This window comes from Lepidochelys olivacea (genome assembly GCF_965140295.1).
Source record: "Lepidochelys olivacea isolate rLepOli2 genome assembly, chromosome: 18".
Taxonomy (NCBI): domain Eukaryota; kingdom Metazoa; phylum Chordata; order Testudines; family Cheloniidae; genus Lepidochelys; species Lepidochelys olivacea.
The window spans coordinates 25,666,532-25,683,239 of NC_140428.1; the positions used below are offsets into that span (position 1 = coordinate 25,666,532).

Genomic DNA, 16,708 nt, shown 5'->3' on the forward strand with positions numbered 1-16,708 from the left:
TTTTGTTTTTTTTAAACCGTCCAAAGATCTGAAGTTGTGAGTTGCTCCATGTAAACTGCATGACTAGAAAAGAGAACCGTGTTTCCATCTCTGTTCCCCTACACCACTCCTCACCTCAGTCGTTCAACAGCCTGAATGGAAGAAGGGAGCAGGAACATGCAACAAATATTGCGTTTTAACTGTGGAAGTCCTGATTCACCAGCTGCTCCCATTCCAACTGAATCCTGCAGGCACTGTGGCTGCAGACACAGGCTCTTCCATAGCAAATAGTTGATGGTTTTGATCTCTTTAAGTTCCCTCAAACTTGATGTGGAATAGAAATGCCATGTTTTATTCAGCCTTTGTGGGTGTGCAAAACTTGAGAATGGCAAAGCGCAGTCACTATAGTGAAATAGATCCGACTGTTTTTGTAAATGAGTACTACAAAATGGAGCCTGCACTAGTCAAGTCTCCAAGGAATCACCTCAATACCAGCTATTTCCAGGTAGCACATCAATGGCTTGGTAACAAAGCCCATGCCACATGAGCAGCCTTGCTGACAAGCGATTTTGGTTCCACGCAACCAGAAGTTGTTATATTTATATGTATGTGTTTATTTATTTTGAAAAATGTTTAACTTTCATTCCATTGTGGCTTCAGGTTATCTATTTAAACTCCCTAACTAATCTCCAGGTTAGGGCTTCACATGCCTACATATCTGCTGTGAAGCCCAACACTGGGCACTCTTATAATTGCAGATAACTGACAATGTTACTGTATTTCACAGTGTACAAACTAAGAGGCAGCTGGGCTATTAGCATGGAGAGCAGTAGTTAATAATAGTCCTTTAGAACGAAGCCTCAGTCCATTTCTTTTGCCTCATTTTCTTCTTATTTTTTTCCCCCTTAATGTACAGTTTTAGTTTGTGTTGCCTCTTGTTGGAGAAATGAAGATTTCACATTAAATGTGCCCTCATTTAATGACCGCATTTCATTGATAGGCTTCCACCAATCGGAAGCGAGTAGAGAATATAGCAAAGAAGAAACTTGACTCGCTGATAAAGGAATCCAAAATCCGTGACTGTGAAGATCCAAACAATTTTACAGTCGCCACTCTGCCACCATCTGGGAAACTCAGCCAAAAGTCAGACATCAAGAAGGTGAAAATCTTTTTTGTCTTTCTCCGCCCATAACAGAGTTGACTTTTCATTTTTCTCTCTCTTCCCCTGATGTACATTAGTATAATAAATATTAAGAATAACAAAGTCTACAGAGCTGCGTGCTTAAAGGTAGGCTTCTAAACACACATTAAGACTCCCAAATTGAAAGGACTTGGCTTATGGGTGCTGAGAACCTGCAACTCGTGACACCCATGGGATTGGAGCATGCCCAACCCCTTTATTAAATTAAGTCTCTTCTATTTGTGCGCTTGGATGTGGATTTAGAAGCCTAACTTTAGGCCCTCAGCTGTGCCCCCTTTCCCTTTTTTGGCTTAATAAGTGTGTCTTGTTCTTTCCTTTTAAAACCCAATAGTCCTTTAGCCCGAAGAAGGTGTGTTACTATAATAACCAGTATGACTTTTAATTTGGATGAATTCCAATGTGTGTTGATCTCAACGTATAAATCATGAAACTTTTTTTTTTTTTAAAGTATAGATTACTGTGATTGATACTTTTCCGTATTAAAAATGCTGGCTGCATGGGAGCCCTGAGTGCCCAATTGAATATTAATTTTGCAGAATTATAGTTCTGTGGTGCTTTCTGCAGCAGACAAGACCATGGAAAGGCTTATAATATCCCAGCTGTTGACTCCAAGTCCCACTGGAATCCCTTGTTTCCTCTCTGAGTGTGCGCTGCAGTGGCTGCTGTGTGCAAGGGAGATATCCTTGCTGGCGATGTAACAAATTTGTGCCTCATGTTGAGTACGCGGTGTTGAACTTCACCATATGCAATGCTAAATATAGACTGGAGTCACTCTGTGTGTATGCAAAGACATCTCATCGTGGGAATTTAAAGAACCGGCAGCTAAAGCCTGCTCTCATTTGAAATCCATGGCAAAACTCCAGTTCTAGTTCGACTTCAGCGAGGGGGAATAATAAACCATATTAATTAACAATGGTTGAACCCCCACCACCCCAAAACCTGTGGCGAATAAGGCCAAACCTACCCTTTTTTAAAAAAAAAAAAAAACTGCTGATCTCAAAGCACTTGGGGTCAGAAATTGGAAAGAAACCATATCGGAACCCTCGAGCGTTCAAAAATCAGGTGTTGGCCTTCTCCCCTGCCCCAAGTCATGAATTTTTTTAATACTTTTGAGTTTCTTTTTATTTGCCTTCTGGTTTTGAGCCTTTATGATTCACATTATCCAGCTTCTCTGTGCAATCATGAGATCTAAAAACTTATATTTTATTAATGAAGGTGGAGAGTCTCGTCTAATCACATGACTCTGGGAGCTGGGCCTTTACAGACCAACTTGCAATAACATGTCAGGAGTTGGCAACACCGAGGAGTTCTAGAGAGCCAGCTTGCTTGGGAGATTTCTATTAATGTTTGTTCTGGTGTCCTTAATCATGCAATTAAGTTGCATGGAAATCACTGTGGTTTACTTCTCTGATTGACCCTAAGTTAATTAAATTAACTATGGGAAATTGGGAGAAGTAAAAACTTCAATGAATCTCTTTTTCTGACTGTCTCCAGTTAATGACATGGAAGTAGCCAGGCTCTTCGGAGTGAGTCATCAGAAAGGCCTATAGTATTTCCATCCTGCATGTCCTTCCATATGCCCGTGAAGGAGCTATCTGCAGTAGGTCGAGAGTTTGTTATAATTGGCAGATACCATTCCCAAAACAGCCGGTCTCTCTCTCTCTGTCTCTCTCTACCCCACAGCCCCTTGGTCTCTTGCATGTAAGTCTAAAGCAGCCTTGACACTCTGTATATAAACCAACAGGAACCTTCCAGTACATAGGAGGTGATTGGGAAGTAAGTAGGTGGAAGAGTGGGAAAATACAGGCCTGGGATGGCATTGGAGATCTATCAAAACCGAAGCTCTGCAATCTATCTTCTTTGCAGCATGAGCCTGTCCTGCTCAACTCTAAGCTATACCCCCAAATGAGCGAGTGAGCTCAGATAAGCCTGGATTTATGGGTTTTGTGTGTGGACAGTAGGGTGTTGGGCTAAAACCGAGGTGAGAGCCTGGGGTTAAGCCTGCTGTGCAGCCATACCCTGTGAGGCACACCTGGCTGAGCTGCCAAATGCAGGGAGAGTGGAAGTGGCTGTTTTTTTATTAGTGTGAGTTGTATTAGTAGCGGAAACCATGCTGAGATCCACTGGGCTGTATTTTTAGAGTAACAGCATGCTTTGTTTGTAAATAGGGACACCTACATGTTGTTTAGTCTGCTGAAGCTGCCCGGAGAGCTCTGAATACCCTTCTATTTAATGCAGCTCGGTGCTTGTGTCATACTCTGGTATTTCAGTTCCTGGGTGGTGGCTTTCTGCTTTGGTGCATGGGGACATTCTGTTGCAAAGAGCTCCTTTTGTTCCTTAGCAGGCTCTGTCTGTTGACTGCTATAATGATAATACTTTGCCTTCCCTAGTGCTTTCCATCCATAGATCTCAAAGCCCTTTGCAACTGTTAACGAATAAATCTTCATAGCCCACATGTTATGCTGGTAAATCCCATCTCCAGTTTGCAGATGGGGAAACAAGGCACAATGCTGGCTGGTTCTTAGAGAAGTCTGGGGCAGAGTCTGAAGCAGAAAGCCAGATCTCCTGGCTCCTGTGCTTCAACCACTTAGCAGAGCAGGCTGCTCTGCATGTGGCTGCAGAGAGGGCTGATGCGGAGAAGGCTGCAGTTTCAAACAGAAGAACTGTGATGCATTTGGAGCAAGAGGAAGCTGGGTTACATGGGATTGCTAGGCAGTAATGGCCCTGTTTTCATGTCAGTGTCATGAGGAATAAAAACTGAGGGATGTTAAATCCCAGGGGGTGATATTTCGATCCTGCTTTCCTATACTTTGCTTTCCTGTCATGGAAACAGGATCTCTGCTTCTTGAAGACTTCAGCAATCCGGCTGCTGGGGAGTTCGGTCCAACGTGGACCCCACTGGGCAAGCTGGGTTCTGCATCGGAACCTGCAGTTGGAGTCAGTCCTATCATTCCGTGGCAGCACAGACGGTTGCTGTGGCAATGACTGCAGCGAAAATGTCCACAAGTCCCAAGTGAAAGAATCTTTTGTCTCGTCCTATTTCACACCTGTGCCCATCACAGAATTGCCATAGAGCAGGCAGCCCTGTTTGAGACTAAAATAGCAGGGATCTGGTTGCTCACGATCATTGAGGCAGGAAGAGCCGCAAATCAGCTGCACTGGAGTACGGGACTGGCAAAGCTGAGGGAATGCAGGTGCAGTTGCTAGAAAAGCATAGAGGAAGCATGCATAGTGCCTGTCCCTTCTGCACCTCACTCAGTACATCCATAGCTGCTTTTCAGTAATGTAAAAGGTGTGGCGACTTGCATAAGGAAAGCACTCTGAGGCTTTAGCATTGGCCTGCTAAACCCAGGGTTGTGGGTTCAATCCTTGAGGGGGCCGTTTGGGATCTGGGGCAAATATTGGAGATTGGTCCTGCTTTGAGCAGGGGGTTGGACTAGATGACCTCCTGAGGTCCCTTCCAACCCTGATATTCTATGATTCTTTACGATCAGTGTTCCCGTCTCTGCCTGAAACCCGGTTCTGTTTCATGTGGTGCCAAGCGCATTGTCACTTGAGTTCTTATGAGACCCACCTTTGAAATACTCGTGTCACTGGGCAAAGAGGGTTCTCTGGCTTTGCGAGGGGCATGGAGTACATTTCAGCAGACACAGCAGCAGTCTGAGGGGGCTTTTGTTTGTAAGTCCATGTTTTATTATTTGGGAGGCTTTCTACGATGATGGAGTCAGGCACATAATCACGGTTAATCCTAAATGATGGCGGGGAATCAGTTTTACCGCATGTTGCTAATTTAGCTTGAAGCGTTAATGGCACTATTTGGCTTTCCCCTTAATCATAATAAATATTTGTCAGTCCACATCCACCGTCACCGTTTAGCATGCGCCATCAGATGCTTTGAGTGCAGTGAGGCATGCAAAGCCTTTCGTTTTCCTGTAATGAACCATTAATATCACTTTTTGGCACACACACAGCCCTTGCCACTGCACCAGGTAGGAAACAGGGAATATGTTTCCCTGGGCAGAGAGGGGGCCGGGGGGAGAGAGAGCTATAGAGTTAATTTCATTCAAAAACCCCATGGTTATTGGAAACTTGTGTTCAGGGGTAGAAGGTGGCAAACTGCTCACAGCCATTTCTGGGAGGGGCTGGGAGAAAGAGGCGGGCCAGGTTGAGTTTTGTTGAAGGGTTGGTATCTGTAAATGGCAATGCGCATGGCAAAGCCAATCCAGCTTTATAAAAAGGATATAAATAAAATGTTGCCAGGTTGTCTCATTAAAGAAGAAAGATGAGGAAAGGGCACTGGGTTTGCGCTAACAGCCTGGCCCAGAGCTGGCGAGTAATGGAGAAAAATGATTTGCACCGATAAATGCCGTCCTCCACTCAGGCTTTGGCTTATGGAAAATAGATGGGGGTGCTGTGTGCACACTTTTGGAAGCTCTGCCTGTAGTTTTTACGGATGAGGCTGTTGTGAGCAATCTCTGCCATTTTGCTGGGTGGCTGGAGATTTCCTTGTCAAAGGAGAGGGAAGAAAAAATGGTCTCACATTTTGTGTGCTGGTCAGATCAGAGTTTGTGCTGCTAATGCATTGGGGAGACGTAATGCTTCTAACGCAACAGTTTTCAACCCCCTTTTTTTTTTGACCCCCTTTTCATTTGCAGACCCCTAAAATTGTTGAATGCTATTTATGGAAGGCACAATGGACAAATTAATTCATTGCTTTTTGCACCGCTTCAGTCCTATGTATAAAGAGGGGAGGGGGGAATTGCCTCTACTTCGAAGGGCAGCTGCTACCGATGGCCTTGTTCCAGCACATAATTCAGTCTCGGGATGAGGCGCAGCGCTGGGAACGGGGCAGAAGGGCTCAGCCTGCAGAGATACAGCGGCAGTCATTTAAACATTCAAGCGCTTAGAGGCCTCGGTACTGATTTGCACAAATGGGATCATGCGTTACATAATGCTAAATAACAATAGCCCATAAACCAGGAGCCGCATTCCGGCAGGAGGAGACTTGCAGAGTAAATATTTTGGGTCTGCAGCTTTGCAGGAGGCAGCACTGCGCTGTTCTGCTGCTGCGGCTTCACATCAAATGGTTGCAAACCTCTTCTTCCCCTTTCTCGGCAGCGGAAGACAAAGCTGTTCAGATGTGGAGCAATGGCTTTCTGTGCCCCCGGGATGGAACATTTAATCCTCCCTCTAGCTCCAGTTTTCACTGGATTAGGGGTTGAATATGATCTTTACTATTCAATACATCCCTGTTTCTGGAAAACTGTTCTTGGCAGTGGAGTAAGTAAAGGGAGAGATGTGCTCCAAGTTTAGAGCTGGGATCTGAATCTTGGCTGTCCGAGGGTGTCAGTAGGCTCCCTAGGCTGGCTGTGACTCATGGGAGACAGGACCCACAATACAGACATGGGAAGCAGGAAGTTGGTTGGAGATTCTGAAGGAACATTTTCCGTCTGAGAACGCCAGACGTGAAACATTTCATGGAAATAGTTTGATTTCAATGAAGTTCTGACCGACCCCAGGCAGGATTTCAGTGGAGCCTTGTCTCATTTCCAGCCCGCTCGCTTGCCTGGTTTCTCAGCAGCCCACCTGGTGGGATGCCAGGGAGCTGGAAACCATGCTCCCAGGATCCTAGCTCCTCAGCAGCCTGCACTCTCAGGGCTTCCAAGGTGTGGGGCAGCGTGCCAGGCAGACCCCCTTGGCTCCAGGGTTCCAGTCCCATTCATGGAGAACATCTAAAGTCTGGGGCTTTGTCCTGAATCAGAACAAAGCCAAATTTCAAAATATCAAAATCCTCCATGAAACAGAATAACTTATTTGCCCAGCTTCGATGGGACACTTTGGAGAGAGAAGTAAAAGGCTGACGGTATGAAGTGGTGATGAAGGGAGATGTCCCATCACCTTGCCCGTTGGTATAATTTATCTATTGCGGCAGCAGCAGCCGCCGAACCTCAGGTGGAAATTAGAGTTGAATTGACTGTGTCAACCTGAGGCCAGGAGCACTGATGAAGCTACAGTATAATCCATCACTGCTGAAGCTGAGCCACTTCCCTTGCGGCAGGAAGTGATTGTTCCTGCCCTGAGACTTTCCAATCTAAATAGACAAGACAGAGAGAGGCAGGATTATTATCCCCATTTACCGACGTGGAAACTGAGGCACAGAGGGATCAAGTGACTTTTTTTCCCCAAGGTCACACAGTGAGTTTGTGACAGATCTAGGAAATGAGCTCAGTTTCATGAGCTGCAATCAAGACCATCCTTCTTCTCTGGGATCCTTTCGATAGAAAGGAACGAGTTTGAGACTCCATCCCAAAGCCCCTCCTCCACCTTTGAAACCTCTCCATTCCAGATTTAATCTTCATCCTGCGGTTCTTGTCTCGGAGGAAGAAATTTCTAACTGTCTTAAATCTAATTCACGAATGAAGGGAAGAAAATAATTTCTTTCCTCCCACATCTCTGTCCAAAAGTGTGCATGTGAAATGACTTGTTTCATCTGACATAGGAAACATTGCCATTTTGGTCTAGAAACCCTTGAGGACATGAATAGCAGGTTCCTTACACCCTACTGACGTCATGGCTTGATCTTGCTGACCTTATGGTAAATGACTTTTATTTAACGTTTTTCACTCCGTTCATCAGAGGCACTTATCTTACACTAGGATCTGTATGCAATGCTCATTTAGCTCCTTTGTTTTAAGGCCACTGAGGTATTCCTGTGCCTCTCTGTGTTTTGCTTGCATAAACTTTTCTACTGCGATATCCTGTCTGGCAATTTGGACGCTACGGGCTGGAATCAGCTCTAGGCTGGTCTGTAAGACTGAGGCACACCCTTGGTGAGCCACCCCACTGGAAATAAATAGAGGAAGAACTTGCACAGAACCTGGTAGGAATTGACAAAGTTGAAAAATTCTCCAGCTAGGGATGAGCAAGGCAGTACAGATTAACCCAAGTCAGCCCTTCACCTGAAACATGAGCTTCTGTGACCCGTCCCCGTCACCTTTTCTCCTCCTCGCTTTAGGCTGCCCTTTCTAGTGCTATTTGGAAATGGAAGTGCTGAAACACTGAGAGAGGCAGGAAAAGGCAGAAATACTGTGGAAGAGGCTGTTCTGGTGAATTGTCTGTTATGATAAAGGTACACAGATGGACTTGTTTTAAAGAGATTAATTTGTGTTTCCAGAATTAGAAGAATAGTGTGTGTGGGGATGGTTAAGCTGTTAAACTCTTGAGCCGCCAGAGTGTGTTGTGGCAGTGAATTTCACAGGCTAGCTCATAGCACTGGACAGGGGTATTTCCTCTCCCATCAGATTTTAACCTTGCTGCATCTGCATGTTGTGGTGTCATGCAGGAGGGTAAATAGAAGCACCGTCTCTACCTTTTCTGCCATTCATTCTCACGTAGAAAACTCTCTCATGTCCCAAGGGGCCCAAGCACTGGGATAAACATCCAAATGTTTTAGGGACTTCAATCAGAGTTCAGAACCTGCACGGTTTGCCTGTCACCCTGCAGTTGTTGATGAACCGTTGTGTGAGGGAACTCCCAAGCCTTCAGGACTGACCATCCTGCTCTGTCCTGACTGGTTCTTTTTGTCAAAGACAAGAGAATTACTCCTTTGAGATTGCGACGGTTCGAGGCACACACAAAGCTGCCAAGTCTGGCTTGAGAGTCTTGCCCTGACGTTACGTTGTTGGGGGATTTGAAAACATTTGACAGACCCTATTTGTAACCACTAATGCTTCCTGACTGAGCAATGAGAGCAAGCGCTCTGGGGGGGCCTGGCTTCCTGCCACCCGCCTTTTGGAGTGGGGCTGGGCTCTCAGATCCTGTGTTCTGTGGACTCTGTGCAATTTCCAAGACCTCTTCCCCTGGCATGGAAAAATTATCCTGATCCTGGAAACATCGCAATTTGCAGGAGCAGGGAGCCTAGATGATGCTCTTACAGAGACTCTGAATAATTGTGGCTAGAGCTGGGTGAGCCTTTTTAGCAAAATGCAGTTAGGGTGCCACTGGAACACTTAGTAAATTCATGCCGATTCTGCCAAATGGTTTTGGTCAAAAGAATCCTGAGAAAAATAGTCTAAAATAATCAAAATATTTCATTTCAACATTTTCTAAACAAAATGTTTCAATTTTTGGGTTCAAAACAAGTTTTTATTTCAACATTTCTCTTAATTTTATTTTAAAAAAATCAAAAATATCTAAAAATGGTTGAAATCAAAATGAAACATTTTGGTTTTGTTGGAACGTTCTTTGACCCAAAATGATTTTTTTTTGTTGAAAATTTTGAAGAAAAATGTTCCTTTTGGCTCAACCCTAAACTAATTTTTTTTAATTGTTTTTGAAATTGCCAGTGAACCAAAGACTATGATCGAGTTCTATTTGTGGTGGCACCCAAGAACCCCCCACTGAGTAGAGATAATTAACTTTAGCTTGGGCTCTAGAATTTTCAGTTGCTTTTGATTCCAGACTTGACCCCCTGTTCTCGGCTAGGTCAGATCACTATTGATTTGTCAGCTGTCTGCAGTTGTATAACATGGTTAAACAGCCTGTCTCCGTGTGTTCAGTGAACACAAGCATTTATTTTAACAACATCTACACCTGCTCTGACAGATAGTCAGGAATCAACTATTTATAAATAATGCAGTTCTGTAATATGCTTTTGTAAGTTATTAAAGAGATCTTAATAAATATTTAATAACTAGAAATAGCCATTTTTAAACGTGCTTTTTAATTTTAAAGAAGAAAACCATTTAAGTAGTTCAAACCCCAAATTTGCCAATATATGTAGGATAGATGTTCTCTCTGTTCTAAAAATGCAGTAGCTGTGTATGGAAGGGATGTGATGTCTTGGCTTTTTAAAGAGGAGAGAGATTCTTGAAAGTTAATGTGGGTCAGACCTAAGAGAGGCTATCCCAGGAACTGGATACCTTCTTTTTTTGTTTGCAGTGTTGTTGTAGCAGGGTTGATCCCAGGATATTAGAGACAGACCTAAAAGTCGCAATTCTTCAACAACAAAACTTCAAAAACAGATTCCAACAAGAAACTGCAGAACTGGAATTAAATTGTAAACTGGACACCATTAAATTAGGCTTGAATAAAGACTGGGAGAGAATGGGTCATTACACAAACTGAAAACTATTTCCCCATGCTAATTTTTCCCCTACTGACAGGTTTCAGAGTGGTAGCAGTGTTAGTCTGTATCAGCAAAAAAAACGAGGAGTACTTGTACTCCTCATTCTTTTTTTCCTACTGTTACTCACACCTTCTTGTCAACTGTTTGAAATGGGCCATCCTGATTATCACAACAAAAGTTTTTTTTCCTCCTCCTGATAATAGCCCACCTTAACTGATTAGTCTTGTTAGAGTTGGTATGGCAACCCCCATTTTTTCATGTTCTCTGTGTGTGTGTGTGTGTGTATAAAAATATATATATAATATGTCTTCCTACTGTATTTTCCACTGCATGCATCTGATGAAGTGGGTTTTAGCCCACGAAAGCTTATGCCCAAATAAATTTGTTAGTCTTTAAGGTGCCACAAGTACTCCTCATTCTTTTTGCTGATACAGACTACACGGCTACCACTTTGAAAGGTGGGTGAGGTATCTTTTATTGGAGAAACTTCTGCTGATGAAAAATAAAGAGTACTTGTGGCACCTTAGAGACTAACAAATTTATTTGAGCATAAGCTTTCGTGGGCTAAAACCCACTTCATCAGATGCATGCAGTGGTGCATCCGATGAAGTGAGCTGTAGCTCACGAAAGCTTATGCTCAAATAAATTGGTTAGTCTCTAAGGTGCCACAAGTACTCCTTTTCTTTTTGCGGGTACAGATGAACACGGCTGCTACTCTGAAACCTGATGAAAGATACAAGCTTTCAAGCTACACAAGTGGTGTTAATGTGTCACTTCACCGTGAATGGTCCCTTGAAATATGTGTTAACTACTTATGCTAAATAATCTCTTCTACCATGACACTCTGAGTACATCTCCCAGCCATGAAGAATAGCTCTGTGTGGCTCAAAAGCTTGTCTCTCTCACCGACAGAAGTTGGTCCAGTAAAAGATGTTACCTCACCCACCTAGATCTTCTTTTTTTGACATTTATTTTTTAAAATTATGGTCCCGTCCACCCACACCTCATCCGTCACACTATCAATGACCGTTCAGGAAGTGGCATAGCTTTCTGTGTGTAGAACCGTTGCCCTCTAGAGGTGCAAAGCTTTCTTAGCCTGGAAAACTCTATTGTGTGCTGCATTAAGAGTGAGGATAGTCTAAGCCTCTCTTAGGGAACAATCCTGTAGATTTTAATAGAAAATAGCTGTTCTATGAGGGGTTGTGAAGCTTTCTAAAGAATTCTCTCCATGCTATAGAACGCTCCAGGCTTACATTTGAAATTTTATATTCATTTTTATAGTTCTAGATCAACCCTATTGGCTTCATCACTACTCAGTTCTGTAGGATTTTTCCATATGACTTGGAGCATTTTAGATTTCTTCAGTTGGTTGCAGGGCACCGCGGGTTTCTTTGGGTTATCCAGCAAAGTTTATCCCCTCTCGGTTTTGGAAAGCTGTTTGGTTGGCATTGTGTTGGATGTGAAAGCGCTTTGCTGACCACAGCAGATGGGTCTAATGCACAGTGTAAGCTTTAGGTTTTAACTGGTATATACCAGTTTTTTACTAGTGAAATAAACCAAACCAGCAAATGTTGGTTAAATCAAACAGACACCTGAGGATCGTTCCTGCCTGTCGCCATCTTTCTCCTTGTGCTCATCATGACACCCTTGGTTTGCTGCCATGATCATTGCTGCACTAGAGGGACCCCTGAACAGTGGGGCTATGTGTATCAGGAGCAGCAAAATATGTACTGGAAATGACAGAATGAAGCAAAGACAAGGCTGTGGCGTGGGGCTCCCAACCTTTACTTAATATAGTGGAGTCCTGTCAAATTTCAGTCATGTGACGTAACATGTAGGGACCAATATTAATGTCCCTAAGGCATATCCTCCCTATTTCAGCCTCAGGATATTAATGTCCGCTATCTTCATTGGCCAAAGATATGCCAGCAAGCCTGCTTATACTATTTAACTGCACTTTTACCTACCTGTGCTGTTTGGTTTCTTTTTGTCTGCAGCCAGAGACGGGACAGAGTCTGCTCTTGGATGGTTATAAATCCAGAGGTACTCCACGGGAGTTGTTCCACTTTTATAACACTCCAAGATTTGCTTCTGACTGAGAATATTAAGAAAATAAAAAGGAAAAGCATGTTTCCCTCTGCTGTAATGTTTGTCATGGGTCTTTGTTGGTACTTTGAGTTGTTTATGTAAAAGCTATTTATGAAGAAAAATGTCTCTCCTGTTGATGTCCATTTAGAGGTCTCTTTCTGCTTTTAAGGGTGAGATATTTTTATTAGCAATTTGTATAGTGAATGCTGGATACAGGAGGATAATCTGTCATTGCACATGAATAATGGAGTGTGGCAGTCTTTGGAAATGCAAATTGGGACTATGGAGGAAAAGGTGTTTAGCAATCTACTTTGTTGGATTTTACTAGCTTTCTGTATAAATTGTTTATTAATGACTTTGGCTTCCATAGCTGAATGCACACAGTTAATGACGCTGCCAGGTGAGCAGCATTGTCGGAGACACAGGGCTTTTTTTCTGGCTCCAGCACAGAGCAACTGGGGCGTGACATATACACTGGTGACTTTTTTTCTTTTGAGCAAACAGAATTTGTGTTCCACTGTAAAGTGCATTTAAAAATTTGGGGGTTTTAGTGTAAGGAAAAAAAGTGTCTATTCTCTTGTTTCACATTTTTAATTTTATAATAACAGTTATGTATAAAAGTGTACTCAGCCCACTAACTAAATTGCATGAACTTGAAGCACTGCCACTTTAGAGTTTATCATTAGCCACAAAGGGCTTAGGGAAGGTTGTTACATGCAAATTAGAAATGTTCTAGACAGGTTACTTAGCAAGCATCTTGGAACTAAAGCTAAACTAGGTTTAGAAACAGAACTCTGCTTCCCAAGTCTTGCTGGGGCTTGAGTTTGTGCATACTTTTAAACCTAGCTGTTTTCGTAATGTATCGTGGAGTGTAGTCCAGGTCAGGGCTAGGCAAGTCCCTGTAGGGACTGCACTAGGGAGAACAGGCTGTGTTGAGCCAATCAGGGAGACAGAGAACCCCAGGTTCTTGTCTACATCCAGTGGCCTCAGTGAAGAACCTCCCTTTAGAGTCCTAAGAAGTCTTTTCTCTTTCTTACTGTGAGGTATCCTATCATTACACATCCGAGCAATAATACAGCCACTCAAACAATAAGCAGAATTGTTTGACCTGATCCTATTAATCCTAAAGAGTAGACAGCTCAGCTATTGTGAGAGAAGTAACTCCCATCAGTATCTGCCTTGCAAAACAATCAAATATTGATGCATGACACATAGTTTGTCACCAAATTTTTGCCACAATGGACAATGTAATAAAGTTACCATAGACTGGTGCATGGGTACTTTATGTGGTTCTTGTGAAAGTGACCATGGATTGTGACTATACCAGTGGAAAAGAGCAGTTAATAAGATCATGCTGCTGACTTCAAAGGTCTTGCGTTGAACTGGTAGGGGAGATGTTGGTATCAGTCTGAGTTATGCTGAGGTTTTAGGAGGGATTTTTCAAACTTCTGGTTGTATTTCAGTGTGGTTCTCTGCAGCACTGCTGTCCTGTCTGCTATCCTTTCATAGTCTCTCTCTCTCTTGCTCTCTTCTTCCTGTAGAACAAACCTGAGGATGACGTGGAATCTGGAGAAGACTCAAGCACCAACAAACGGTACAGCCGATCGCTGATGGGCAGCTTTTCCAAACGCAAGGTTAGTCTCTCAACAGATAACTTGCACTGGATAGCAGAAGAAGCACTGAGCTCCCAGATCATAAAATCATAGAATATCAGCGTTGGAAGGGACCTCAGGAGGTCATCTAGTCCAATCCCCTGCTCAAAGCAGGACCAACCTCAACTAAATCATCCCAGCCAGGGCTTTGTCAAGACTGACCTTAAAAACCTCAAAGGAAGGAGATTCCACCACCTCCCTAGGTAACGCATTCCAGTGTTTCACCACCCTCCTAGTGAAAAAGTTTTTCCTAATTTCCAACCTAAACCTACCCCACTGCAACTTGAGACCATTACTCCTTGTTCTGTCATCTGCTACCACTGAGAACAGTCTAGATCCATCCTCTTTGGAACCCCCTTTCAGGTCGTTGAAAGCAGCTATGAAATCCCCCATCATTCTTCTCTTCCGCAGACTAAACAATCCCAGTTCCCTCAGCCTCTCCTCATAAGTCATGTGTTCCAGTCCCCGAATCATTTTTGTTGTCCTCCGCTGGATGCTTTCCAATTTTTCCACATCCTTCTTGTAGTGTGGGGCCCAAAACTGGACACAGTACTCCAGATGAGGCCTCACCAGTGTCGAATAGAGGGGAACGATCACGTCCCTCGATCTGCTGGCAATGCCCCTACTTATACATCCCAAAATGTCATTGGCCTTCTTGGCAACAAGGGCACACTGTTGACTCATATCCAGCTTCTCGTCCACTATAACCCCTGGGTCCTTTTCTGCAGAACTGCTGCCTAGCTGCTCGGTCCCTAGTCTGTAGCGGTGCATGGGATTCTTCCATCCTAAGTGCAGGACTCTGCACTTGTCCTTGTTGAACCTCATCAGATTTCTTTTGGCCCAATCCTCTAATTTGTCTAGGTCCCTCTGTATCCTATCCCTACCCTCCAGTGTATCTACCACTCCTCCCAGTTTAGTGTCATCTGCAAACTTGCTGAGGGTGCAATCCACACCATCCTCCAAATCATTAATGAAGATATTGAACAAAACCGGCCCCAGGGCCAACGGTTGGGGCACTCCTCTTGATACTAGCTGCCAACTAGACATGGAGCCATTGATCACTACCCGTTGAGCCCGACAATCTAGCCAGCTTTCTATCCACCTTATAGTCCATTCATCCAGCCCATACTTCTTTAACTTGCTGGCAAGAATACTGTGGGAGACCAGATCAAAAGCTTTGCTAAAGTCAAGGAATAACTCGTCCATTGCTTTCCCCCCATCCACAGAGCCAGGTACCTCGTTATAGAAGACAATTAGATTAGTCAGGAATGACTTGCCTTTGGTGAATCCATGCTGACTGTTCCTGATCACTTTCCTTTCCTCTAAGTGCTTCAGAATTGAATCCTTGAGGACCTGCTCCATGATTTTTCCAGAGACTGAGGTGAGGCTGACTGGCTGGTAGTTCCCCGGATCCTCCTCCTTTCCTTTTTTAAAGATGGGCACTACATTAGCCTTTTTTCCAGTCATCCGGGACCTCCCCCGATCACCATGAGTTTTCAAAGGTAATGGCCAATGGCTCTGCAATCGCATCCGCCAACTCCTTTAGCACTCTCGGATGTAGCTCATCCGGCTCCATGAACTTGTGCTCATCCAGCTTTTCTAAATAGTCCTGAACCACTTCTTTCTTCACAGAGGGCTGGTCTCCTCCTCCCCATGCTGTGCTGCCCAGTGCAGTAATCTGGGAGCTGACCTTGTTCGTGAAGACAGAGGCAAAAAAAGCATTGAGCACATTAGCTTTTTCCACATCCTCTGTCACTAGGTTGCCTGCCTCATTCAGTAAGGGGCCCACACTTTCCCTGACTTTCTTTTTGTTGCTAACATATCTGAAGAAACGCTTCTTGTTACTCTTAACATCTCTTGCTAGCTGCAACTCCAGGTGTGATCTGGCCTTCCTGATTTCACTCCTGCATGCCTGAGCAATATTTTTATACTCTTCCATGGTCATTTGTCCAATCTTCCACTTCTTGTAAGTTTCTTTTTTGTGTTTAAGATCAGCAAGGATTTCACTGTTAAGCCAAGCTGGTCGCCTGCCATATTTACTATTCTTTCTACACATCGGGATGGTTTGTCCCTGTAACCTCAATAAGGATTCTTTAAAATACAGATGTGTGTGTGGAGGGGGGGAAGGGGAGGGGAGAGAGAAGGAAGATATAATACACAGTCTGACAGAGTCCCACTCCAGTGGTCAAGCAGGCAGGATGACCAGTTGCCTTTACTCTTAACAACTTGCTTAAGTTCACATCAAATGCCGACAAACTCAAGCTATCAGATCCAACCTGAAAAGCAGTAAGGTTAATTTAACCTCTTGTAGAGCAGTTTATTGCAATGTGACTTAGAGTAACAGTGGAACAAGAGAATCCTTTTCTCACGCCCTCTCTGATCATAGTAATCATAGTAGCACCAATAATAATTCCCCTTTAGACAGCACCTTTCATACTAGCATCTCTAGTCCCATTATGAAAGGCTCTAACCCCAGGCTGTCTTGTCCATGTGTTCACAGATCAGTTCTGGCGTAGTGCAGTCTCTTGTAGTAAAAGGTTGCCATTTTCCATTCCCTGGAAGAAACATGCTCCTTGAAAGAATGAAGCAGAATTGCATGGGGCAGCGTGGTCAAATGCTTGTCTGATGAGTGTGGCTTTAAAAGCTAGCTGGCCTGGATCA

At 43.8% G+C, this 16,708-nt stretch overlaps 1 protein-coding gene across 3 annotated transcripts in view; it reads left to right on the forward strand.

The window, feature by feature from the left end:
* Positions 1-16,708, forward strand: part of PLCH2 (phospholipase C eta 2) — a 314,798-nt gene that overhangs the window by 265,236 nt on the left and 32,854 nt on the right. For 2 of the 3 annotated variants that reach the window (XM_084651979.1, XM_084651980.1), the window contains 2 exons: positions 980-1,138; positions 13,937-14,029. In XM_084651979.1, the coding sequence (XP_084508105.1) occupies positions 980-1,138; positions 13,937-14,029 (252 nt within the window). The remainder of the gene's footprint in view (positions 1-979; positions 1,139-13,936; positions 14,030-16,708) is intronic. The other variant, XM_084651981.1, reaches the window with a different exon arrangement.